Source organism: Oncorhynchus masou, chromosome 33 (assembly GCF_036934945.1).
Source record: "Oncorhynchus masou masou isolate Uvic2021 chromosome 33, UVic_Omas_1.1, whole genome shotgun sequence".
In the NCBI taxonomy this organism is placed as follows: Eukaryota; Metazoa; Chordata; class Actinopteri; order Salmoniformes; family Salmonidae; genus Oncorhynchus; species Oncorhynchus masou.
The window spans coordinates 40,911,767-40,939,019 of NC_088244.1; the positions used below are offsets into that span (position 1 = coordinate 40,911,767).

The 27,253-nt window shown below is 40.5% G+C and overlaps 2 protein-coding genes across 6 annotated transcripts in view; one reads left to right on the forward strand and one right to left on the reverse strand.

The window, feature by feature from the left end:
* The window catches only part of LOC135528554 (tensin-2-like), a 52,383-nt gene extending 50,636 nt beyond the window's left edge, over positions 1-1,747 (forward strand). For all 3 annotated transcript variants that reach the window (XM_064957713.1, XM_064957712.1, XM_064957714.1), the window contains one exon: positions 70-1,747. In XM_064957713.1, the coding sequence (XP_064813785.1) occupies positions 70-211 (142 nt within the window). In that variant the 3' untranslated portion in view covers positions 212-1,747. The remainder of the gene's footprint in view (positions 1-69) is intronic.
* A 7,643-nt stretch (positions 1,748-9,390) lies between these two features.
* Positions 9,391-22,562, reverse strand: renbp (renin binding protein). Of its 3 annotated transcripts, XM_064957717.1 has the most exons (12): positions 22,448-22,562; positions 22,022-22,127; positions 21,765-21,840; positions 20,310-20,385; positions 15,124-15,302; positions 14,188-14,415; positions 13,967-14,048; positions 13,336-13,511; positions 11,550-11,681; positions 11,241-11,328; positions 10,719-10,823; positions 9,391-10,623 (listed from the first exon to the last, which is right to left on the reverse strand). In XM_064957717.1, exons 2-11 carry the CDS (start codon positions 22,120-22,122, stop codon positions 10,747-10,749), a joined length of 1,215 nt encoding a protein of 404 aa, XP_064813789.1. In that variant the 5' UTR covers positions 22,123-22,127; positions 22,448-22,562; the 3' UTR covers positions 9,391-10,623; positions 10,719-10,746. The 3 variants fall into 3 exon arrangements, with proteins under 3 accessions (XP_064813789.1, XP_064813787.1, XP_064813788.1); XM_064957715.1 differs by having other exon boundaries at positions 9,391-10,823; XM_064957716.1 differs by having other exon boundaries at positions 9,391-10,823; positions 22,022-22,142.
* Positions 22,563-27,253: the final 4,691 nt, after the last annotated feature.

Genomic DNA, 27,253 nt, shown 5'->3' on the forward strand with positions numbered 1-27,253 from the left:
GCCCTAGGTGTGTATTTCTAACCCTCTAATATCTATTTCCTCTCTCCCCCTCCTCCTTCTGTTCAATAGGGTGTTTGGGTTTGTAGCCAAGAAGCCAGGCAGCATGGCAGAAAATGTGTGTCATCTGTTTGCTGAGCTCGACCCGGAGCAGCCAGCCTCTGCCATTGTCAACTTCATCAACAAGGTGATGTTAGGGCCGCAGCGCAGGTAGAGAACCAAGCCAAAGACCCGTCACCGGTGTTACACTGTCAACAGTGTTACAACTCCCAAAGAGGAGGCTTCAAAACAAATGCTTTTACAGACCCACAAAGCACCATTGGCGGTGGTCTCTACTTAGTTTTGGAACCAAAAGGCTCAACATTTCAAACATGACTGGCATTTTGAATTATAGTCCAAATGCATTAGTTGTTTAAATGTCTAATGTCTAAAAATGCCTTAAAGGTCCAATGCAGCCATTTGTTTTATCTCAATATCAAATCATTTCTGGGTATCAATTAAGTACCTTATTGTAATTGTTTTCAATTAAAATTGTAAAAAAAAAATGTTTCTCAGCAAAGAGCGATTTTTCAAGCAACAATTTTGCTAGAACTGTCTGTGAGTGGTCTAAGCTGAAAACTGAAAAACTAGCTGTTATTGGCAGAGAAGTTTGTAACTCTCTTATTTGTCAATTAACAAATGAATCGCCTTGTGATGTCACCAGGCAGGCCAAAACTTGATTCCACCATTATAGGCGGATATTTCAGGCGGTCCTTTCAAACAGCTCTTAAACTAAAAAGGCATTTATCATTTTCACAGTATTATTCCAACCTCAGTGTGGAAATACATATAAAACACAGGAAACCTAGTTTTTAACAGCACTGGGCCTTTAATTTCCTATTACCTTAAAGTTACCAAAGCCTTGTCGTCACTTGCTAGTAGGCTACAGTAGAAAGTAAAAGTGAATGTGAGAAATGTCTTGTAATGTGCAAGGGAGTATGTGGTTAGGGTATCAGTGTGTGTAGAGGCTAGGGCACAAATATGGTCAGTACTAGAGATAATGGGGTATTGTTATGTTGTGTTCACATGTACGTTCGTATGAATTGTACTCTAGAAAGAAAAGTTTGTAGTAACCAAGGAATAATGGTGTGCCGCACCAATGCCGTCTCTAATGTATTGTATTTATACCTATGGCTTTTCCTGTTAAGAGCAATACACAATATTGCCGCAAATAGTCATTTTGTTCTATTCCACAATTTTTTTGTGGGTCAATTATCTAGAATATGGGGCAAATACTAGTCCTTATTATACTGTATAACATTGAGAAATGTATTCAAATGTTAAAAACAAGACAAGAATAAGTCACAATATCAATGTAACTCCCATATATATTTTTACCTGTATGACTTTATGTACAAAGTTAACACACAAAGCAGACAGTTGTCTAAGGTCCTATGTACTTAACAAAGACGGAGCACTCCTGTATTAAGATTTAATCTTTCATATTTTTAAGCTTCATGTATTTGTATTCTTAGTGTTTTGCATTGTTTTTGTAAGAAATAGAAAGACACTACTTTGTATGACAGCGGTAATATATTGTGGTCTGTTTTCTTATTGATCTTTATATGTAGTAATATATTTTCTCACATGCAGCTAGGAAAGGGAGGACAAAAGGAAACATTTGTAAGAAAATCTATGTTATATGCTATTTTTTAAGAAAGCTTTGTATGCACAAATGAAGAATATAATAAAACATTTTAAAAAGTTAAAATTCTGGTACCAAGTCTTCTGCTCATTGGATTTATTATCACTAGGTTTCTAAACTGTACTCCAGAATTTAAAGCCTCGTGTGTTTTGCTTAATTTTTTCAAGAGGAAGAATCAGGCCTGAAACAAAGATGTCACAAACAGAGGAGACATACAGACAGGTCCCAAAAAATAACCATCTTTATTAGTTTAATTATTTTTCGCCATTTTAGAATTCTGCATTTGAAAAATATACATTTATTCAAAAATATCTAAAAAGCAAGATCCATTGCACATCATCTGTTTTAATTTCACCTTTCTCCATTGTAGCCTCGTCCCATGATCTTTGTGCTCTTGTCAACTCATTGCTGTCATTTTCATGCCAACTCCCTGTCAGTCATTGTCAAACAGACAGGCACTCAGGCCATCTCTATTGCCATTTAGTGCAATAATACTCTTCAAATTAAACAGCCAATCCACAAACTTGGAAATACCACACAAACTGAACTTTTTAACTTTCTCGAAAAACAACTCTGAAACTAAATTTCAAGCCATTTCATTAGCTTATTCTATGACAACAAGAGGGTGTGCTTTGGAATGTAAACAACATATGTTCAACATAATAGGACAGTGAGTGAGTTAATGTAATTAAAGTTATCCTGACCTGGTTAATACCACAGCAGTTGCCATTACAAAGATCCCTTTTACAAGCCACTACAGAGTTATGTCCAAGCTGGGCCTCCAGACAGACGTCCATACATCACACTGTGCTAGTGCTGTGTACTTGGCAAGATAGTAGTATTACAATCTTGTCAACAACTTGGATTTACTAGCTAATTGTGCTCAACTAAAACATTTGCAGTTTCCCCCATAATCTAGGGCAGTAAAATGAACAATCCCAACAACATAAAACTGCCTTATGAACATTGCATTTACCCTCTTATCTTACTTTTAAGTTTAATCTTCAACTGTTGCACATAGTGCCTTCAGAAATAATTCATACCCATTGACGTTTTGTTGCGTTACAGCCTGAATTCAAAATTGATTAAATTGAATTAAATTTCCCCCTCACACAACTACACACAATACCCCATAATGACAAAGTGAAAATATGTTTACATTTTAATTTTTGCAAATGTATTGAAAATGAAATACAGAAATCAAATGTATATAAGTATTCACACCATGAGTCAATACTTTGTTGAAGCACGTTTGAGACAATTACAGCTTTGAGTAATTTAGGGTTTTCTGCATCAGCTTTGCACATCTAGGGTTGGGGATTTTCTCTCATTCTTCCTTGCAGATTTTCCCAAGCTTTGCTACGTTAGATGGGGTACGGCGGTGAACAGCAATCTTGAAGTCTTTCCACAGATTTTCAAAGGGACTCAAGTCTGGGCTTTGGCTGGGTAACTCAAGGACTTTAACATTCTTGTTCCTGAAGCCATTCTTGTGTTGCTTTGGCTGTATCTTTGGGGTCATTATCCTGTTGGAATGTAAATCTTCACCCTAGTCTAAGGTTGTTTGCACTCTGAAGTAGGTTTTCATCAAGGATTTGCCTGTATTTGGCTCCATTCATTGTTCCCTCTATCCTTATCAGTCTCCCAGTCCCTGCCACCGAAAAGCATCCCAATAGCATGATGCTACCACCATCATCCTTCACGGTAGGGATGATGTTAGATGGTTGATGAGCTGTGCCTGGTTTTCTCCAGACATAGTGCTTTGCATTCAGGCCAAAAAGTTCCATTTTTGTCTCATCAGACCACATAATCGTTTGCCTTATGATCTCAGTGTGCTGTTACGTGGCTTCTTCTCAGGAGTGGCTTTATGTGACCACTCTCCCATAAACCCCCATTGGTGAAACTCTGTAGAGACAGTTGTCCTTCTGGCAGGCTCTCCCATCTCAGTTAAGGCACTCTGTAATTCTGTCAGAATGGTCATCACCTCCCTGACCAAGATCCTTTTTGCCCGGTTGCTCAGTTTGGTTCAAACAGCCAGCTCTAGGTAGTTCCATATTTGTTTTACATTTTTCCAATTATGGAGACCAAACTTTCTACATTCTAGAAATTGTTTCAACTGTGGGACCTTATATAGAGAGGTGTGTTTCTTTCTAAATCATGTCCAAACAATTGAATTGGCCACAGGTGGACTCCAATGAAGTAGTAGTGGCATCTCAAGGATGATCAAAGGAAATTGGATGACCTGAGCTCATAGCAAAGGGGTGAGAATACTTACGTAAATTAGATATTTATGTATTTGATAAAACCTTTTTTTTTCTTCACTTTGTCAATATGGAGTATTGTGTGTAGATTGGTGAGAAAATTTAGGCTGTAACAACAAAATATGGAATAAGTAAAGGGGTATGAATAGTTTCTGAAGGCCCTGTAGCTGCTTTGTTGCTTGCATGCTGTGGTCTTGGGGGTGGCATACAGCCTGGGAGACAGGCTCAAATGCCACACGATGGCTTAGATGCCCCAAGAGAGCCCTTAGCTCAAGGTAAAGGACATTTAGCTTGCTAACATTCTAACTTATAAAATGATAATGTGCTCCAAATACAAATGAAAGCATGATGTTAGCATGAAATGTACCATCCATTAGTGTAACAATCAATAAAAACATATGCGCTGATCCACCATGGGCTCTGCCGCCTCAGCCATACTGTCCACTCCTATTTATCTCGTGATCTCAACAAAACAACTTTTTTTCATGTTGTGATCATGAGATAAATACGTTGTGATTATTTATTCATTCGTATGTCCTCTCTGGACCTCAGCATTTGTGGGTTCGATTACACGCTCAAAATGGCCAGAAAAAAATTACTTTCTTACGAAACTCACCAGATGAAGTGCCAGATGAGGTTCCAGATGAACTTGCTGTTGACAATGAAATTGTACAATACAAATGATCAGCATGCACCATTAGGCCTAGATATCCACAGCATAAAATATGTAGCTATAAACTTTCGTTCAAACTGCAGAGGAGTATATTGCTAAGTTACTCATGCTTATGTCTTAACTTGACCGCACCATTTCAGCGATATCTGGCAATATACCTAGGGAAATCTTCTAATATTCTCTTTGTGGACTGCTAGACAATTCACCATGCTTGCTAGCTAACTAATGCTACAACATTTGAGTGAAAAGCAAATGATTAGAGCTAGCTTTGGCCAGTCTGCACTCTTCCCTTTGGTGAACATGTGTTCCTTTGGCCAGTCTTCTTGCTAAGTTAACGTTAGCAGTCTGAACATGTGGTTTCTATGTGTGCAAAAAGTACACATCAAATAATGTTCAACTGATGCCCAGCAAAAATCTAATTTATACTTTCAGAGTGTGTCATCATACTTACAGTGCTCTATATCTTCAAGACGATCAGCCTCCTCTCGAAGAAGCTCAGACACCGACACTCATCGTGTAGACATGCTCACAGTGACAGAAATACATAAATAAATAAAAGTTGGCAAAAATAAATAAATAGGGAAATAAATAAATACAGGAATAAATGGTCAAGGAAATAAATAGGGAAATAAATAAATACAGAAATTAATCATTAGGAAAATAGATATTTTGTGTGTTGGGCCCACTTCAGATGGCCTGGTCTTTCGTCCTCAGGTGTAAGTCTCTGATTGTCCACATGATGTCACAATGTCCTTTCTCTTAGTTGTCTGTTTCCTTGCACTCGTTCTATGTCGTGGTCTATGTCGACACCGTTTCAAATGAGAGGATTTGGCTATTTCAACCATGTATGTATAAAATCGAGCACACCGCCATGCAATCTCCATAGACAAACATTGGCAGTAAAATGGCCCATACTGAAGAGCTCAGTGACTTTCAACGTGGTAGTCATAGGATGCAACCTTTCCAACAAGTTAGTTTGTCAAATTTCTGCCCTGCTAGAGCTGCACTACATAACATATTTTTAGTTATGTAGTGTACTTACACCAATTGGTGCGCCCTTCGTGGTAAGGTATTACCTCGAAATATAAACAAAAAAAACAAAACGTGTAACATCAATTACATAAGTGTTCACACCCCTGAGTCAATGGATGTTAGAATCACCTTTGGAAGTGATTACAGCTGTGTCTTTCTGAGTAAGTCTAAGAGCTTGGTACACCTGGATTGTACAATATTTGCACATTATTATTTTAAAAAAAATCTTCATGCTCTGTCAAGTTGGTTGATCATTGATCAAGCCATTTAAGTCTTGCCATATATTTTAATTCCAATTTAGGTCAAAATTAGGCCACATTCAATGTTGTCTTGGTAAGCAACCAGTGTATATTTGGCCTTATGTTTTAGATTTTTTCCTGCTGAAAGATGAATGTGTCTCCCAGTGTATGTTTAAAAGGAGACTGAATCAAGTTTTCCTCTAAGATTTTGCCTGCTCTTAGCTCTATTCCGTTTATTTTTATCTTAAAAAACCTGTCTAGTCCTTGCCGATGACAAGCACACTAATAACATGATACAGCCACCACCATGTTTGAAAATATCAGTGATCTGTTGATTTGCCCCAAACATAACACTTTGTATTAGTGCCTTATTGGAAACAGGATACATGTTTTGGAATATTTTTTTTCTGTGCAAGCTTCCTTTTCACTCAGTAATTTAGGTTAATATTATGGAGTAACTACAATGTCAGTTTTCTCCTATCACAGCCTCCTTTCTCCTATCACTCTGTTTTGAAGTCACCTTTGGCCTCAGTGAAATCACTGAGCAGTTTCCTTACTTTCCGGCAACTGAGTTAGGAAGGCCGCCTGTATCTTTGTAGTGATTGGGTGTATTGATACATCATCAAAATTATTAATTAATAACCTCACCTTGCTCAAAGAGATATTCAATACCTGCTTTTTTACCCATCTACCAATAGGTGCCATTCTTTGCGAGGCATTGGGATAAATTAAAACAAACAAATTACTAAATATATGTCTCTGGTTATTGGTATTGCCAATAGCCGGCGAGCGACCTATCTAGCTAGCATGCTAATTGGCATCAAATCATCAATCTAGCCTACTAACCTGTAAGCCTAGCTAGCTTCTTAGGGATAGGGGGCAGTATTCAGAAGTTTGGATGACTGAGGTGCCCAAAGTAAACTGCCTGTTACTCAGGCCCAGAAGCTAGAATATGCATATAATTGGTAGAATTGGATAGAAACACTATAAAGTTTCCAAAACTGTTAAAATAATGTCTGTGAGTATAACAGAACTTATATAGCAGGCAAAAACCCGAGGAGAATCCATACAGATTTTTGTTTTTGGAGCTCACCACTCATTGGAATACCTTCCAGATTGCAGTTCCTAGGGCTTCCAGTAGATGTCAACAGTTTTTAGAAAGAGTTTCAAGCTAGTTTTTCTAGGTGGCTCCGATTTTGGCTGTAGTATTGTGGCGCGCACTTCGTTATTTATTTATCTCCGGTAATGAACATACTATTCTCCATCTTAAATTTGATCATTTATTTACATAATTACGGAACCTGAGGAATGATTAGAAACATTGTTTGACTTGTTTGGACAAAGTTTATTGGTAACTTTTGGAATTCATTTGTATGCATTTTGAACTAGGGAAACCGGTGGATTACTGAATCAAGTGCGTAACTAAACTGACTTTTTTGGGATATAAAGGACTTTTTCGAACAAAAGGACCATTTGTTATGTAGCTGGGACCCTTGGCATTTCAAACAGAGGAAGATCTTCAAAGGTAAGTGATTTATTTTAATCGCTATTTCTGACTTGTGATGCCTTTGCACGCGGGGCGCTGTCCTCAGTTAATCGCATGAAATGCTTTCGCCGTAAAGCCTTTTTGAAATCTGACAAAGCGGCTGGATAACCAAGAAGTTAAGCTTTTAAATGATGTATGACACTTGTATTTTCATGAATGATTTATATTACGAATGTTGTATTTTGAATTTCGCTCTCTGCAAATTCACCGGATGTCGTCGAGGTGGGGCGCTAGCGGCACGCCTAGCCCAACTAACTAATATATTTAAAGATTGGTTAGTTTCTTACCATAAATCGCACTAATCCAATTTAAATTCAGGCTGTAACAAGACAAAATGTGGAAAAAGTAAATGGGTGTGGCTACTACTGAAGGCACTGTATTTATGTAATTAGCAGTCTCATTAAAGTTTGGTTACATTTTCTAGCGCCTCCCTCATGTCAGCATCGGTGTGGACATGAGAGGCTGTAGCCATATCACCTAGATTACACTTAGACATGTAGGCTGATTATTTATCTACATTTTTACTAAATGAACTCAGCAAAAAAAGAAACATCCCCTCACTGTCAACTGCATTTATTTTCAGCAAACTTAACATGTGTAAATATTTGAATGAACATAACAAGATTCAACAACTGAGATATAAACTGAACAAGTTCCATAGACATGTGACTAACAGAAATGGAATAATATGTCCCTAAACAAAGGGGGGGCTCAAAATCAAAAGTAACAGTCAGTATCTGGTGTGGCCACCAGCAGCATTAAGTACTGCAGTGCATCTCCTCATGGGCTGCACCAGATTTGCATTCCTTCAACGATAAACGCGAATCCGACCATCACCCCTGATGAGACAAAACCGCAACTCGTAAGTGAAGAGCACTTTTTTCTTTTTACCTTTATTTAACCAGGCAAGTCAGTTAAGAACACATTCTTATTTTCAATGACGGCCTGGGAACAGTGGGTTAACTGCCTGTTCAGGGGCAGAACGACAGATTTGTACCTTGTCAGCTCGGGGGTTTGAACTCGCAACCTTCCGGTTACTAGTCCAACGCTCTAACCACTAGGCTACCCTGCCGCTACCCTTGCCAGTCCTGTCTGGTCCAGCGATGGTGGTTTTGTGACCATAGGCGACGTTGTTGCCGGTTATGTCTGGTGAGGACCTGCCTTACAACAGGCCTACAAGCTCTCAGTCCAGCCTCGCTCAGCCTATTGCGGACAGTCGGAGCACTGATGGATTGTGCATTCCTGGTGTAACTCAGGCAGTTGTTGTTGCCACTTGTACCTGTCCCACAGGTGTGATTTTTGGATGTACCGATCCTGTGCAGGTGTTGTTACACGTGGTCTGATCTGCGAAGACGATCAGCTCCCTGTAGCGCTGTCTTTGGCGTTTCACAGTACGGACATTGCAATTTATTGCCCTGGCCACATCTGCAGTCCTCATACCACCTTGCAGCATGCCTAAGGCACGTTCACGCAGATGAGCAGGGACCCTGGGCAGGGACCCTTCTTTTGGTGTTTTTCCAGGGTCAGTAGGAAGGCCTCTTTAGTTTCCTAAGTTTTCATAACTGTGACCTTAATTGCCGACCGTCTGTAAGCTGTTAGTGTCTTAACGACCGTTCCAGGGGTGCATGTTTATTAATTGTTTATTGAACAAGCATGGGAAACAGTGTTTAAGACCTTTATAATGAAGATCTGTGAAGTTATTTGTATTTTTACAAATTATCTTTGAAAGACAGGGTCCTGAAAAAGGGATGTTCCTTTTTTTGCTGAGTTTATATTTTAAAACATTATTCATTACAGTATAAACCTAGTATTTACTTGAAATGAGCCGCAATGTTTTTGCCTTGTGTCCCAGTCTGTTTTACATCGTCCTATGTTGTGATGAAAATACAAGTATCACAGATAGAAAGGACATAACACAGAATTGAATTACAATATCCAATGACTGTCATAGAACATTTGGCTGCATGTAGGTTAATTTAATCATTGACTAGACATGAGTTACTGTAAATTGTTATTTCCTTATTACTATACAGATGCTAGACTTTTAAAAAGCACTTACAAATGATGAAATGAACATACCACATACCAAATGAAAAATTAGAAAGAAAATAATATAACTACAGTATACAATTGTAAAATATTAATTAGGTTATGGATCATAAAAGCTCAATTTACATGTGATATATTTATCATAGAACAGCTACAACAAGTTGTTCTGGGGCATTTGTGGTGCCGCTTGCTGCGCTCAAAGTTCAAATGATTTTAAGTTTCAAACACTAATTCAAATTAAGCAAGAGCCTTGTTGCCATTCATTGTGAAATTAGTCTAAGCTTCTCTTGGTGAGAGATGCAGAGCTGCACACCGGTACATGACCTCCTGACAATAATGTTATAGATGGTCATGTTCTGTCTTTCCGGCCTACAGGCTTTGACACACAATAACTTTCTGCAATATTCTCTATGGTAAATAACCAAGTGATTTTGGGTCACCTTTATATTGACCTTACACGATAACAATATTTCCTTTATTTGCCTATGATTTAATTAATTTATTAAATTGTGTTTCATATTTCAAGATGCCAAACATAGTTTACAACACAGTTAACACAACAAACAGTTGAGCTGATGTAATCATCTTAGTGCAAAACTTTGCAGTGTTTGTCCCCTATTTCTATAGCCATTTTCTTTCCCCTTCACTGTTACTAACAAAATGTAGGCGATCTTCACTTTAAGAACATATGCAGTAATCTGCAATTTTGCTTTCAAAACTGTCTCCAGAATCTCAGAAAATTGACAACATTGTCCAATATTGTCTACACTGAGTGTATAAAACATTTCCATGAGACTGACCAGGTGAACGCAATGCTTCCTTTATGATGGCACTTGGTAAATCCACTTCAGTGTAGATGAAGGGGAGGAGGTTAAAGAAGAATGTTTAAGCATTGAAAAAAGGATTGTGTATGTGTGCTAATCAAAGGGTGAGTGTCTTTGAACGGGATATTGTGTGTGTCAAGAACTTTAACGCTGCTGGGTTTTTCACGCTCAACCGTTTCCCGTGTGTGTCAAGAATGGTCCACCACCCAAAGGACATCCAGCCAACATGACAACTGTGGTACGCATTGGAGTCAACATTGGTCAGAATCCCTGTGGAACGCTTTCGACACCTTGTTGAGTCCATGCCCTGACGAATTGAGGCTGTTATGAGGGCAAAAGGGGGACATTAAACTCAATATTAGGAAGGTGTTCTTAATGTTTTGTATACTCAGTGTAAATAATGATTATAAAATTACATTGTCCAGGTCATGCTAGTTGGTGACCTCAGGTTTCCTGTTTGTTCAGTATAGAGTCCAGGATTTTCTCGCACATATAAAGGCACCGAGGAACATGGAAGAAACCTGAAATAAAACAAAAGGAAGATTAATAGTCAGTGTAATCACAGACGTACACAAAGTCAAAACAATGATGCATTTATTTTGGGCAAAGAAACCAGTCTGATGAAGGTCCACCATGAACGAAACGTCTGTTTTTAATTCATTCATAATAAAATAGAAGTGTCGCGCCTCCACCACATTTTGGTTGGGGGAAAGGAAGCCTTGCAATCACTAATCAAATACAACCACATTGTATTTACTATATCCACTAGAGTGGGTGATATGGACATATAGAAACAAGGGCAAAACATCAAATATTACAGATTGAGCATATATCAAACCAATGTATACATTACTGTATTGTCTCAAACAGGAGGTACAATTATTTGTGCCCGTCATGGTTTCTGACTAACCCCTTCTCTGGCCTGTTAACATTCTCACCTTTGAAAGGCCCTCCTTTAAAATCCAGTGTCACTTTCCCTTGCTGGGTCAAATATCCAAACCACTCGCCATTCTCAGCATCAGAAAACTGCATAAACAGGAAGACAAACAGCACACCATAATTGCAAAAGGTTAGCTCCTCAAAGCAGTTTAGCTTAATTTGAGCTGCAGTACCAAATATTTGTGTTACTTATTCTCTACATATAAAATGACACCCATATTTCATGCCATTTCCATGTATTGTATTTTTAGCAGAACGATAGCAAAAAATAATAAAATTAACACACAATTAGACTGGAGTTCACTCACATGGCTGAAGGTGTAGTCGTACACTTGCGAGAATCGCTCCAGCAGGGCTGGCTCTTTGGTATGGCTGTAGGCCATCAGGTATGCGATGAGAGCCTCACAGTGCGGCCACCATAGTTTCATACTCCACTCCAACTGTGAAAAGAACACATTGGCCCTGGTTCACATTTCTATAGTACTTTGTTCCCTTAGTCAATTAATAAAAAGGCCATGAAAGGGTTGGACAAGCAAAAGCAATAGGTTTGGTCCCCTCAGTTGCCATTTCATCCATATTACTTTCACCCATTCAACTCTTTGTGATGAGTGTGGGTTTGAGCTGCCAAATGACTCCTACACTGACTTTTATGCTTGGTTGAACGACTCGTGCATTTGCAGCAAGCGCAGTGTTGTATTGATGGGTTCGGACTTTAAACTTAAAAATATGAAATATACTTATTCATGTTACTGAGGGAGAGAGGGAAATGTAGAACGTTTACATTCTGTCAGGATATGTTAATGTTAGCCATCAGGGATCCTATGTGGAAAAGTGAGGAGTTGGGGCCGAGGTCAAGTATTTGTATTTATTATGAACCTCCGTTAGCTGCTGCCAAAGCAGCAACATTAGGGCAGTTTATACAATTTTAAAAACATTACAATACATTCACAGATTTCACAACACACTGTGTGCTCTCAGGCCCCTACTCCACCACTAACACATATCTACAGTACTAAATCCATGTGTATGTATAGTGCGTATATTATTGTGTTATAGTGCGTATGTTACCATGACTACGTGGAACTCTATTCCACATCAAGTAACTGACGCAAAGCAGTAAATTTAGATTTCAAAAACAGATAAAAAAAATCTTATGGAACAGCGGGGACTGTGAAGCAACACAAACGTGTGTGTGTGTTTTTATGTGCAGGTGTGTATTGTGTGTCTGTCTGTGCCAATGTTTATGTTGCTTCACAGTCCCCGCTGTTCCATAAGTTTTAAAAAAATCTATTTTTGAAATCTAAATTTACTGCTTTCGTCAGTTACTTGATGTGGAATAGAGTTCCATGAAGTCGTGGCTCTATGTAATACTGTCAGATGAAGTGAGGAAGAACAGAAATCACTAAGGTTCTGTCTAGCAACAGACGTAAAAGGGAAAGGGGATACCTTGTCAGTTGTACAACTGAATGCTGAGTGTCTTCAGCATTTAAACCCAACCTAACCCCTCTGAATCAGAGAGGTGCGGGGGGCTGCCTTAAATCGACATCCACGTCTTCGGCACCCGGGGAACAGTGGGTTAACTGCCTTGCTCAGGGGCAGATTTTTACCTTGTCAGCTCAGGGATTCAAATCCAGCAATTTGCTGTCCAGACGTGTAAGGAGGGGCTCAGCATTGGAGAAAGGGTTACATACCAGTGCTTGTGTGAATATGTTTTTTGTCTTATGCAGCTGTATGACCCAGTGGGTGAATCAACTTGCGTTTTTTAACTCTATTTTACTCTATTTAGAAAACTAGTATGCAGGGGTGAAAGGCGTTATGGTCCGGTACTGCATCCCAGCAAAATAAATAGTGGGGGTACGCAGTATCGGTAAAACATTGACAATCAAATAAAAATACATGACTGGTTGTGTTTATGCCAAAAGGAAAAATAATAAAAGTTAAATGACAAATCTTTTAAGACTTAGGCCCACAGACAACATACTCAATTAATAGGGATTCTAAATGTATTTCTACGATTAGGCCCATAAAATGTTTTGGTGCACACATAGGAGGCCCATACCGGAAATAAATTAAGTCTACTTTCACAGGATGTACCTGTGTGGGGCAGTAACCGTCCACATCCAGGAAGTAGAGGAGCCCGCCGTGCTCCTTGTCCCAGCCTGTCAGAAAGGGGATCTCCATGAACTTGTCCACTGCTGTCCTTTGGAGCTCCTGGTCCCCATTCTCCAAACCGTACTGAAGCAGGAACCAGCCTGCTTCCAGTGCATGGCCTATGGCAAATGTATATATAAAAGAAATAAGGAAGCCAGAAAGGAAAGAAACAGGCAGGCAATACAATGGTAACAACACAGTCATCTTAGATATCACTACATATCCAGTCTAACTAAGTAACTAGTGTTATTACACAAAACAGAAAACAGTGTTAGGGATAATAAGATAATACACTAATATATACCACTATGTTAGATGACTTGACAAGTAATATGGAGCTTATCAAACATTATCTACAGCAGGGCTGTCAATGTCGTTCCTGGAGGGCCAAAACACTTCTGGTTTTCATCCTCTCCTTCTAATAAGGGACTAATTCAGACCTGGGACACTAGGTGAGTGCAATTAAAAACCAGGGAGAAAAAAATAAAAAAATAAGTGTTTTGGCCCTCCAGGACTGGAATTGAACAGCCCTGATCTAGAGAAATCTCATTTAGTTGAGTACAAAGGGTATCACCTGGGTTTTGCAGTCGCCCCTCGCAACCAGGAAGTTCCTTTCCTTCTGATGAGACACTTTCCAAAATGGCCGTACCACCTCTCTGTACAAAGACAGTCATAGACAATTCAATGGAACCAATGGAAATGCCCCGAAAAGTGCAAACGCCTTCCATCTGACACTCCAAACGGGCTCAGACACACACCTGGTTGTTTCATATTTGTAGGCCTACAGTTCTTTACCTGAAGGTGTTGGAGGATCTGCTTTACGCACCAGCCTCCAACCTCTCTGTACTTGTCTACCTCCTCCCCGCTGCGGGCCTCCGTGAGCTGCTGCACCAGACACAGCAGCATCATGGGGACAGCCATGCTGCAGACCGGGGTGTCTCCAGAAAGCTGGGGCTTGCCCAGGCCTGATGGGTCCACCCTGACCCAGTGGACCAGCTGGTCCATCATTTGTGCTGCTTCCACCTAGTAACAACGAGGGCATATGAGAAATAAAATAGGCCATAATACAGGCAAAACCCACTAAGGGTTCTGTGTTCTGATTGGCTAGCAGATATTAGCCCCCATTCTGCTCAAATTTGATTGGGTCTTTGATGCATGGCCCTTTTCAACAAACCGGAAGTGTGTCCCCCCCCCACAGAAAGTAAAGAATAGTTTAACTTTAGGTTAAAGGGGTAATCTGCATTTCAAACAGTAAAGTGGGGACCCCGCCACTGTTGGTAAACAGCGAAACAATGGGGCTGGAGAAATGTTCCGTCTATAATTCAGAGACAGCACTGTGGATGGAAGGTTCATTCCATGATTTCAAAATTATAGTTTTAACCATGTAAAAAAAGCTTAAATTTTGGGTTCTCATGTGCTCAACAGTTAAACTAATTATTAATAATGAATTAAAAACATGGCTGTATTGATCACAGATTGCCAGTTTAACAACAAAGAACAGGGTAGCCTAGTGGTTAGAGCATTGGACTAGTAACCGAAAGGTTACAAGTTCAAATCCCCGAGCTGACAAGGTACAAATCTGTCGTTCTGCCCCTGAACAGGCAGTTAACCCACTGTTCCTAGGCCGTCATTGAAAATAAGAATTTGTTCTTAACTGACTTGCCTGGTAAAATAAAGGTAAAATAAAAAAATAAATATTGTGGAAGTGTTTAGTGCCCCGGGCTGTTTTACCTGCATGTCTTTGTCTCCTGTGACCCTAGCCAGCTCATCCATGGCCATGACATAGAAACACTCGCTGAAGATGGTCCTCTGCACTTTCAGGGCTTTACCGTCCCTGGTCAAACAAAAGGCACACTTCCATGGGCTGCCACTATTGGTAATGCGAGCGAAGCGTCGCAAGAATGCACCTCCTAAGAAAACAGAAAAAAAACATTAACAAAGTTTGCTCATCACAAGTAGAATTGTGTACCAAAATCCCTATAGAGACCACCCTCCTGTTTGTTTTTCTGCAGAAAATTAAAAATGTGGTATAGATTTTTAAGTTCCGATGACACATTGAATAGCAAACCGGAAAAACAAAGAGGAGGATCACTCAATGTTTACCATCTTTGGCGAGTGTTGGGCTGGATCGAATCTCCGAGCTGACAAGGTACAAAATCTGTTGTTCTGCCCCTGAACCCACTGTTCCCCGGTAGGCAGTCATTGTAAATATGAATTTGTTCTTAACTGACTTGCCTAGTTGTAGCGCGTGCAGCCCATTACTGCCACGCAGAAGAAATATCAGCCAGCGCAGAGAAGCACAAGATTTAATTGAAGTTCACTTTCTAGAGTTCCTGAAACTAACATTGGAGTAAATCCTATTGGTTTCATTACATCTGTGTGTCTTCTACTGGAAATGTGTGTATCTTCATGCTGTCGATAACATTGGGTGCGCTTCTTTCTGCTTTTAGTCTTCATGACACCTGTAATTTGTATTTGCTCATATCTTGTATGCAGCCTACACCATACTAAGTGGTTCAAAACAGCTGTTTTCTCTGTTGCTTAACTACCGTCTTCGCTCAGGTTGTCAAAGACTGACTCATTTTTTAAATTTTATTTCACCTTTATTTAACCAGGTAGGCCAAGTTGAGAACAAGTTCTCATTTATAAACTGCGACCTGGCCAAGATAATGCAAAAGCAGTGCAACAAACAGAGTTACACAAACGTAGAGTCAATAACATAAAAAGTCTATATGCAGTGTGTGCAAAAGGCGTGAGGTGGTAAGGCAATAAATAGGCCATAGTAGCGAAGTGATTACAATTTAGCACTGGAATGACAGATGTGCAGATGATGTGCAAGTAGAAATTCTGGGGAGCAAAAAAATATATATAAATGTGGATGAGGTAGGTAGATTGGATGGGCTATTTACAGATGGGCTGTATACAACTGCAGCAATCAGTTAGCTGATGTTTAAAGTTAGTGAGGGAGATATAAGTCTCCTACTTCAGCGATTTTTGCAATTCGTTCCAGTAATTGGTAGTAGAGAACTGGAAGGAAATGCGGCCAAAGGAGGTGTTGGCTTTGGGGATGACCAGTAAGATACACCTACTGGAGCGCATGCTACAGGTGGGTGTTGTTCTCGTGACCAGTGAGATAAGGCAGAGCTTTACCTAGCAAAGACTTAGATGATCTGGAGCCAGTGGGTCTGGCAACGAATATGTAGCGAGGGCCAGCCGACGAGAGCATACAGGTCGCAGTGGTGGGTGGTAAATGGGGTTTTGGCTACAAAACGGATGCATCCAGTTTGCTGAGTAGAGTGTTGGAGGCTATTTTGTAAATGACAGCGAAATCGAGGATCGGTAGGAAATGTATGTTTGAAAAACCTAGCCTTTGCTTCTCCTGACTGACTGCGTGTATTGGTTACTGACTTCCCTGAAAAGTTGCATACCGCAGGGACTACTCAATGCTAGTGCAGTGCGCCATAGGATGTTTTTGTGCTGGTCGAGGGCAGTCAGGTCTGGAGTGAACCAAGGGCTATATCTGTTCTTAGTTCTACATTTTTTGAAAGGGGCATGCTTATTTAAGATGGTGAGGAAATTACTTTTAAAGAACGACCAGGCATCCTCTACTCACGGGATGAGGTCAATATCCTTCCAGGATACCCGGGCCAGGTCGATTAGAAAGGCCTGCTCGCAGAAGTGTTTCAGGGAGCATTTGACAGTGAGGTGGTTGTTTGACCGTGGACCCATAGCAGATGCAGGCAATGAGACAGTGATCGCTGAGATCCTGATTGAAAACAGCGGAGGTGTATTTGGAGGGCAAGTTGGTCAGGATAATATCTATGAGGGTGCCCATGTTTACAGATTTAAAAGTATGACAGAACTTTGCAGGTTCTCTCTGCAGTAGATTGCAACTCCTCCACCTTTGGCAGTTCCATCTTGTCGGAAAATGTTGTAGTTGAGTATGGAAATCTCAGAATTTTTGGTGGCCTTCCTAAGCCAAGATTCAGTCACTGCAAGAACTTCAGAGGTTGGCGGAGTGTGCTAAAGCAGTGAGTAAAATAAATTTAGGGAGAAGGCTTCTGATGTTAACATGCATGAAACCAAGGCTTGTACGGTTACAGAAGTCAACAAATGAGAGCGCCTGGGGACACGCAGGACCTGGGTTACCCTCTTAGTGTTAGGTGGCAGTATTTTCATTTTTGGAAAAAAAACGTTCCCGTTTTATACGGGATATTTTGTCAGGAAAAGATGCTAGAATATGCATATCATTCACAGCTTTGGATAGAAAACACGAACTAATGTTTCCAAAACTGTAAAGATATTGTCTGGGAGTATAACAGAACTGATGTTGCAGGCGAAAGCCTGAGAAAAATCCAATCCGGAAGTGCCCCAGGTTTTGAAAGCGCTTGCGTTCCAATGACTCCCTATTCAGCTGTGAATGTACCATCAACGAGCTTACGCTTTCTACGTATTCCCCAAGGTGTCTACAGCATTGTGACGTAGTTTTATGCATTTCTGTTGAAGAATAGCCGTAGGCTACATTGCGTAAGTGGTCACATGGTGGTTCCGAGAGAGATTCTCGCGTAAAATAGAGGTAGCCATTACTCCAATCGGTCCTAGTGAAAAACAAATTGTCCCGACGGATATATTATCAAATAGATATTAGAAAAACACCTTGAGGATGGATTCTAAACAACGTTTGCCATGTTTGTCGATATTATGGAGCAAGTTTTGAATATTTTTCGGCGATTTCTCAGCCAAACGTGAAGAACAAACGGAGCTGTTTCGCCTACAAAAATAATATTTTGGGAAAAAATGAACTTTGGCTGTCTACCTGGGAGTCTCGTGAGTGAAAACATCAGAAGTTCATCCAAGGTAAACAATTTAATTTGATTGCTTTTCTGATTTCCGCGACAAGGTGCTGCTAGCAAGGCATAATGCTATGCTAGGCTATGATAAACTTACACAAATGCTTGTCTAGCGTTGGCTGTAAAGCATAGTTTGAAAATCTGAGACGACAGGGTGATTAACAAAAGGCTAAACTGTGTTCCAATATAGTTCACTTGTGATTTTCATGAATAGGAAGATTTATGTCCGTTGCGTTATGCTAATTAATGTCAGATGACAACGGTCCCGTTCACGGGATGGGGTGTCACTACAGGTTAACCTCCACATCACCCGAGGAACAGAGCAGGAGTAGGATAAGGGTACAGCTAAAGGCTATCAAAACTGGTAATCTAGTGCGACAGAGAATAAAAGGAGCAACATTTCTGGGCATGGTAGGATAGAGTCAGGGCATAACGTACAGACAGGGGTATGGTAGGTTGTGGGTACAGTGGAGGTAAACCTAGGCATTGAGTGATGATACGAGAGGTTGCATCTCTGGACGCACTAGTTAAGCTGGGTGAGGTCACAGCATTTGGGACAAAAGAGGTATCTGAAGCATGTTGAGTGGGACTAGGGGCTCCACAGTAAACTAAAACAATGATAACTATTCTAAACAACAGTATACAAGGCATATTGACATTGAGACATAAAGCGAGGCATAAAGCAATCACAGGTGTTGATTGGGAGAGCTAGCTAAGACATCAAACGGGTAAGACAACAGCTAATCAGCGAAGACAACAGGTAAAATGGCGATGAATGGGCAGAGAGGGTTAGCCTCTCTGGCCCACCTGGGACGCAACCGCACCCCCTGCCAACAATAAATGCAAATGCGCTACGCCAAATGCTAATAGCACTCGTTAAAACTCAAACATTCATTAAAATTCACATGCAGGGTAGTCAATTCAAGCTACACTCGTTGTGAATCAAGCCAACGAGTCAGATTTGTAAAATGCTTTTCGGCGAAAGCATGAGTAGCTATTATCTGATAGCAGGCAACACGCCGAAATACCAGAAGGGACGTATAACAAAGGAATTAGCGTAGCCGGCGCTACACAAAACGCATAAATAAAATATAAAGCATTCATTACCTTTGACGAGATTCTTTGTTGGCACTCCTATATGTCCCATAAACATCACAATTGGGTCTTTTTTTTCGATTAAAATCGGTCCTCGTGTACCCAAAATTTATGAACACCGTCAGATCCAGTAAAAACACATTTTTTTAAACGCGACGTTATTTTTTTAAATTAAAAAAGTTGCCTATAAACTTTGACAAAACACTTCAAACTACTTCTGTAATCCAACTAGGTATTACTAAACGTTAATAAACCATCAAATTAATCACGGAGCGATCTGTATTCAATAAGCACGAGTTTGGGAAACATAACTAACTTTTCCGGTTCCATTGTTTACAGCTGTGGACTTGACAACCGGATGTGGCTATTACTCAGATGACCAACGATTTAGTTCAATCGAAATCACAACACTGGCGACATCGTGTAGAAGTTATAGGAACTGTATTCTCAGCCTTAACTATTTTTCCTTCCAATAGACAATACATGGGCTGGCGGATTGATTTTTTCTTCGTCGATTTAGTGACCAGGTTTTCTGGCGATTTTGACCACGGAACTCGTTCTGTTACAGTCACAGACACCATTGAACCAGTTCTAGAAACTTCAGAGTGTTTTCTATGCACACATACGCATATGCATATACTATATTCCTGGCATGAGTAGCAGGAAGTTGAAATGTTGCGCGATTTTTAACAGAATGTTGAAAAAAGTAGCCCGATCTCTAAGAGGTTTTAAAGGACTTGCATTAATTAACTAAATCACTAACAGAAAACATTTCACCATCTACCACATTTGGAAAAAACTTTAAGCTAAATGCTTACGTGGGAAATTCCTTGCAAAGCTGACAGGACACAACAACGAAACAACCTGATAAGTGTTTGGAAATCCACTCAAATGCTTTAGCAGTCTGAATAGGTATGTATTTTCACTCCCAATAACTGACAAAGATGCTGTGCAACCACCAAACCCACATACCAGATTTGGCGGCTTCCAGGATCTCAGGCTTGTTGAAGCGCTCCATTGTCCTGTATAGGCGGCAATACATCCACACCTGCAAAGATACATTGATCCAAGTGAAAATGTGAAATTATATTTTGAGCAATGTTCCCTCTAAGCTGCGCAAGTGCGGGGGCGTGTAGCCCATTACTGCCACGCAGAAGAAATATCAGCCAGCGCAGAGAAGCACACGATTTAATTGAAGTTCACTTTCTATAGTTTTTCCTGTTAGTTAACACTATCAAAGTTCCCCTTTATTGTTAGAAATGTGATCGTATCCATGCAATATTAGCCACTTTCAATGCAACATACTGAAACAAAACAAACTATGCAAGAGATGTTGTAGGCAGAACGCAGAGTAGGATTCTATTGCATTGACAGGCCTGACTCAGGCCCGTACTCTACACAGACCTAAGCTCCATAACCAGTCAGAGCTGCAGTAAGCCTATTTGCAAATCGATCATTGTCATATATGGATCTGTGCCATTCACTTTGAACTAGATTGTGTTTACAGCATGAACGTTCATGAGTTGATGCACTTGTTTTGAGTTCAAAGCAAGAGCTACATGTAACCACGTGTGCACATTTGTTTATATCCTTTGCTAGTTAGTGAGTTATTAGCCCAGTTATAGATACTTTGTAGTCTGAAATGGGTGAGTGACTGCTTCCTACAAAAGCACAAAACATGTGCATTTCTGGCCATCTTTCAAAAGTGAGTAAATTAAAGAGCTTTTTTCTTGTCTTAAAAAGGGGCAGTGTTCTATTTTGAGACAGGCTTTAATAAGCTAAGTAGCCAATAGGCAGAGGGCAGCATAATTTTTCTGATTCTCTGTAATAATGGTATGGGAATAATGATGCATTTTATTTTGAAATGTGGTTTCTTGCATCAAACACCACAACATTTTCAGTCACCTCTTTGTCTGAAGGACAAGTGGATAGACCGGTTAAAATGTCATGCCTACACTGAAGACCACACATTGACTGCAACTGTAGCCACACATTGGCTGCAACTGTAGGCTGAATGATAGAACATCTATTTCCATGTTCAAATGTTATGGGATGCATTTTCTTCACTCTGGTAGGCCTACATTATGATCAAATAGCCACAGCAGCCTACTTGACCACTGTTACAAGGGTAACTTAAAGCAGGTACAGCATCAGTGTTCACAGTAAATGCGTGCTGGAAGTTGCACTGAATTTTCACAATGTTCAAGTTTGCGCTCAGCAGACCTGAAATTTGCTCAAGGCCAAAAAAAAACAACTTTCTTTTTAAAAAGTACATTTATAGGAAAGCCCACCCAATAATCAAATCAAGGTGCACGGCAACAGTCAGCAGAATATGCACATCAATGTTATTAGCAGGCCTTTGCATTGGTCTGGCTGTTTGGTGTTGAGCGGTAAAGGCAATCACTGAACATTTATGGATGAGTTTACCTGTCTCCCCTGCAACCAGACATATTTCAGCTCATCGTAGATTTTTCCATCTTTCCCTATACAAGTGAAAAATCCACTGGAAAAATACATTGTTAAACATGGTCAATTGATCTCATCTCACAGACATGGCATACATACTATCCTACAGCTAGACAAGGCTACACTTTAAATGTTTGTAAAAATTCATTATGATAAAGAAAATGTTCAAATAAAACATTTCGACAAATATTTGTGAATATGTGATCAAATGGTTTTACCCATATTGTGTGTCATGAGAGTATTTCTGCCAGAAGTCCACCACTTTGTCCAGCTCTGTGCGCATCTGCTCTCGATAACGCTGCAGCTTCTCGACAGACATCGCACCTTCCAAAAGCAAGACTGAATCGATCATCAAAAGCCAGATGAAAATTGGTAGGTCTTAGGTCTACACGTTTGTAGAACACTGTACCGTGAATGCCGTTATTCAGATATCCTAAATACTATTCTTGCAGGACCCGTTCAGGAAAGCATAATGATTGTTTACGGCTATGGTGTGAATCATATTTCTGAACAAGTGACAAGTTAGACATATCAATGTACTATGTACTTTCTAATAGATACTTTACGATGGACTCGTCTATACACTTCAGACCACTTCTGCTCTATAGAGAAGTCGATTATTTTAAAGCGCAACGCTTAGTTACCTTTTTCCCAAACGTAGTTTTAGATTTTCACTCTTGTAACGGAGCTTCATTCGATAAATGCAGACGTATGCCGTCTAAGACGCGAACGCAACCGTAGTCAACAGACAAAAAAAAAAAACGGGTTACTTCAAGAGTCTTATCACATGACTGCTTGTCATGTGGGGTCATGTGCTTCCCGAGATCGGTCATGTGAGGAGCAGGGAGAATGACAAAATAAAAGCAAACCCCTTTTATTCAATGGTAGAATGTAGTAGGAGGCTAAACCAATGAACCGCTCAACATAAAGCATACATCTCCGCTGTTACCTATGAAAAAATACACAATTCATATAGGATCACGAAACTTAGTTATGGGCTACATTTCAATGACAATTGATTTCTAACTTCTAATACAAAGAACTTATATTTCATATTTGTTATTTAGCGTGTAATGTATTTCTATTGTCTATGGTGTTAACATTTAATGTCAACATACTGTATACTGTGCAATGCTTTAGAAACATCCTCAGATGTATAATTATTTTTAAATACAGTACCGTTCATAAGCATGAAAAATACAGTTAACACTTAAATGTTTTTAATATTATACATGGAAATAAAGAAACACAAAATATAGCATTATTTAGAGAAGATGTGTTAGGAATATATAGTTTGTATATCCAAGCATTTTGCTACACCTGCAAAATGTATCTGCTAAATATGTGTATGTGACCAATTACATTTGACTGAATACTGTCCAGAGTCCTAACACTGAAACCATAGATCCACACCCCTTTGACTGACCCATTGAACAGGAATATAGTATTTCATTCCCCCACAAGCTAGTTCAATGTGAATATTTGTCGATGTTTGTCCTTGGTTTAAAATATTTCTAAGTTCACGATATCCTTATGCCTTCAAATCGTATCAGTGATGTTGTATGAGTTTCTGACTAGTCTCTGCACACAAGCACAGTATTGTCATGTGTGTGGGACTGTGGAAGTGGAAGGAAGCCATTTTGGAAAAGTTGGGAGAAAGCCAATGCTGATTCATGGCCTTTCCCAGGCATCATACAGTACGTCTAAGCGTCTATTCTGTGTCAGTCTATTCTGAGCCTGTCCACACAACTAACTCAAGAGTTTGTAGCCTTGTGGAATGCCTGGATCTTCTTCAGGTTCTGTCGGACTCTGACAAACTCCAACAGATGGGGGAAGCCCTTGCTTAATAAACATGACCCAGGTGTGGGCTGTGTGAGATGGGATAGGCTACTGTAGCGTTCCCCACTCACCTCTGTGTTTTTCTGTTGGCGCGTCAGAAGCACCTCCTCCAGGGAGTCCTGGCCTAGTCTCTTTCCTCTCTGGGTTTGCTCCTTCTTATGCATTTCAAGCACCTGCTGCAGCTCAAGCTTACTGCACAGGCCCTTACCCCTAGGTCCATAGACGGAGAGAGGAGGAGTGGGATAGTGGGAAGGGGGAGAGCGTGAAAGGAGCGGTAGGGAGAAAGGGGAGAGGGAGGGGAAAGGAGGAGGAGACAGGGAAAAGGAGAGCATGAAGGACACTGCCTTTTCAGTTAAAACAGGTAACCTAGGAAGAAATATGTGGATGTACACATCATGAACAAATTAACAAAAGTATGTGGACACTGCTCGTTGAACATCTCATTCCAAAATCATGGGCATTAATATGTAGTTTGTCCCCCCTTTGCCACTATAACAGTCTCCACTCTTCTGGGAAGGATTTTCAATAGAATTTGGAACATTTCTGCAGGAACTTGCTTCCATTTAAGCCATAAGAGCATTGGTGAGGTCGTGCACTGATGCTGCAGGGACTTGCTTCCATTTAGCCACAAGAGCATTAGTGAGATTGAGCACTGATGTTGGGCGATTAGGCCTGGCTCAAAGTCGGTGTGCCAATTCATCCCAAAGGTGTTTGATTAGGTTGAGGTCAAGGGCTCTGTGCAGGCCAGTTAAGTTCTTCCACACCAATCTCGACAAACCATTTCTGTTTGCAACTCGTTTTGTGCATGGGGCATTATCATGCTGAAACCGGAAAGGGCCTTCCCCCAACTTGTTGCCCCAATGTTGGAAGCACAGAATAATTTAGAATGTCATTGTATTGCTGTAGAGTTAAGATTTCCATTCACTAGAACCAAGGGGTCTATAGCCCGAACCATGAAAAACCACCAGGGACCATTATTCCTCCTCCACCAAACTTTACAGTTGGAACTGCATTTGGGCAGGTAAGTGTTCTCCTGGCATCTGCCAAACCCATGTTCGTCCGTCGGACAGCCAGATGGTGCAGCTTGTTTCATCACGCCAGAGGATGCGTTTCCATTGCACAAGAGTCCAATGGCGGCAAGCTTTACACCACTCCAGTTGACGCTTAGCATTGCGTATGGTGATCTTAGGCTTGTGTGCGGCTGTTCAGCCATGTCATGAAGCTCCCAACGAACAGTTCTTGTGCTGACGTTGCTTCCAAAAGCAGTTTGGAACTCGGTAGCTAGTATTGCAAATGTTTGTCTATGGAGATTGAAATTTTATACACCTGTCAGCAACATGTGTGGCTGAAATAGCCAAATCCACTAATTTGGAGTTGTGTCCACACAGTTTTGGCCATGTAGTGTGGCTCTGGGTGTAATGGGTTCATTTTGGGTTGTTAAATACAGTAGTTATGGCTTGGTACATCGCAACATGCTTGCCATGAGGATTCATTATTGGTGATGGAAAAACATTGGAGAGGTTTGAGGTACACTAAGAAATAGGAACACATGTTTTCATGACCAAATTATCTAAACTTTTGTTGCTTCAAATGTATAACATGTGAACTAAGTCCTCCTCACATATCATATTCAAACCCAGGAATTCGATGTCACTTACACAGTTTTCAAAAATTAGTTATTGTAATAGGCATGATTTTCAGGCAATGTCCTTCAACTTCTGCATAGTTTGCCAAACTCTTAAAATTATGTGATCTAGGGCACTGCATCGCGGCGCTAGCTGTGCCACCAGAGACTCTGGGTTCGCGCCCAGGCTCTGTCACAGCCTGCCGTGACTGGGAGGTCCGTGGGGAGATGCACAATTGGCCTAGTGTCGTCCGGGTTTAGGGAGGGTTTGGACGGTAGTGATATCCTTGTCTCATCGCGCACCAGCGACTCCTGTGGCGAGCCGGGCGCAGTGCAAGCTAACCAAGGTCGCCAGGTGCACGGTGTTTCCTCTGACACATTGGTGCCAACCTGGAGGTTGGATGCGCGCTGTGTTAAGAAGCAGTGCGGCTGGGTTGGGTTGTGTATTGGAGGACGCATGACTTTCGACCTTCCTCTCTCACGAGCCTGTACGGGAGTTGTAGCTATGAGACAAGATAGTAACTACTAATAATTGGATACCTTGAAAAAGGGGGTAAAATTAAAATATAAAAAAATTTAATTAAATAAATAAAAAAAACTCTTAAATACAAAAAAAATTAGAATGGCGTCCAGATGCTCAACATGGAACTTAAGAATGCTCCTTGAACGTTGGGCGCTTAAGCTCCAAATTGGACTAGGAACACTTGTTTGGGTCTTTCCAGATGATCAGACTCTTCTTTGGAATCCTGATGTCCTGATAAAAGCAGAGTTAGTGTGTACGGTGTAAAGAGCTTATGCTTATACTCATCTTTGTGGTGCCTACCTTTTGTGGGCTAGCAGCAAACAGTTCCTTGTGCAGCTCCTGCTGAGTCCTGGATGCCTTGATAGGGTTGGACTATGGCCCTGAGGGGTCCTCGCTTCTGTCATTGAACTCTGCTTTGACACCATTACCTGGGAAATGCATGTCTACATATATACTAAGTTTACAAAATATTAGGAAACTGTTCCTAATGTTTCGTACACTTAGTATATATGTAGATATTGAACCCCCTTTGGCCCTCAAAACAGCCTCAATTCGGCATGGACTCTAAACAAGGTGTCAAAAGCTTTCCACAGGGATGCTAGCCCATGTTGACTCCAATGCTTCCCAAAGTTGTATCAAGTTGGCTGGATGTCCTTTGGATGGTGGACCATTCTTGGTAAACACGGGAACCTGTTAAGCGTGAAAAACTGAGCAACGTTGCAGTTCTTGACACACTCAAACCAGTGCATCTGGCACCTATTACCATACCCATTGCAAAGGCATTTAAAACTTTTGTCTTGACCATTCACCCTCTGAATGGCACATATACACGATCCATGTCTTAATTGTTTCAGGGCTTAAAAGTACTTCTTTCATCCGTCTCCTCCCCTTCTTCTACAATGATTGAAGTGGATTTACCAAATGACATCAATAAGGGATCACAGCTTTACCTGGATTCACATGGTCAGTCTGTATCATGAAAAGAGCAGGAGCTCCAAATGTATAGGTAGGTAGAGTATTCCTAAAGTGGAAATCTATTATTCATTCAATCTTGTGAGCAACTGCAGTACCCACATGGATGGTTAGGAGGGAAGGAAAACAGTTGCAGTGAGATGACTGATGACGGAGATATGATGGCAATATTGGCATCTTACTGATTAGAAAAGTAGAAGAGCACGAAAGGGAGAGATTGATATCTGAGGTAGAAATCAAATAGTTTGAGTGAAGATTTAGATACACATTTACATAATAATGTTAAATAAATTGTAAGTATTTTGGTTAACAATCCACACCACAGAGCAATATGTCACGCGGTTCTTCCTGGGAAGTAGGAAAGGCGGACCAAAACGCGGCGTGGTTTGTGTTCATCTTGATATTTAATTAAAGAAAGTACTGAACACTGAATACAAGAACAATGAACAAATATCGACCATGAAGCTAAATGAGAACTGTGATGACACAAAC

What these genes read in the sequence shown, in the direction of transcription:
- renbp (XM_064957717.1), bottom strand. Translation starts at nt 22,122, where the DNA reads ATGTCTGTCGAGAAGCTGCAGCGTTATCGAGAGCAGATGCGCACAGAG. An exon ending in CAGGAGACAAAGACATGCAG is followed by an intron (nt 14,416 to 15,123) that starts GTAAAACAGCCC and finishes CGTTGTTACTAG; the next exon opens with GTGGAAGCAGCACAAATGAT. An exon ending in AGATCCTCCAACACCTTCAG is followed by an intron (nt 14,049 to 14,187) that starts GTAAAGAACTGT and finishes GTCTTTGTACAG; the next exon opens with AGAGGTGGTACGGCCATTTT.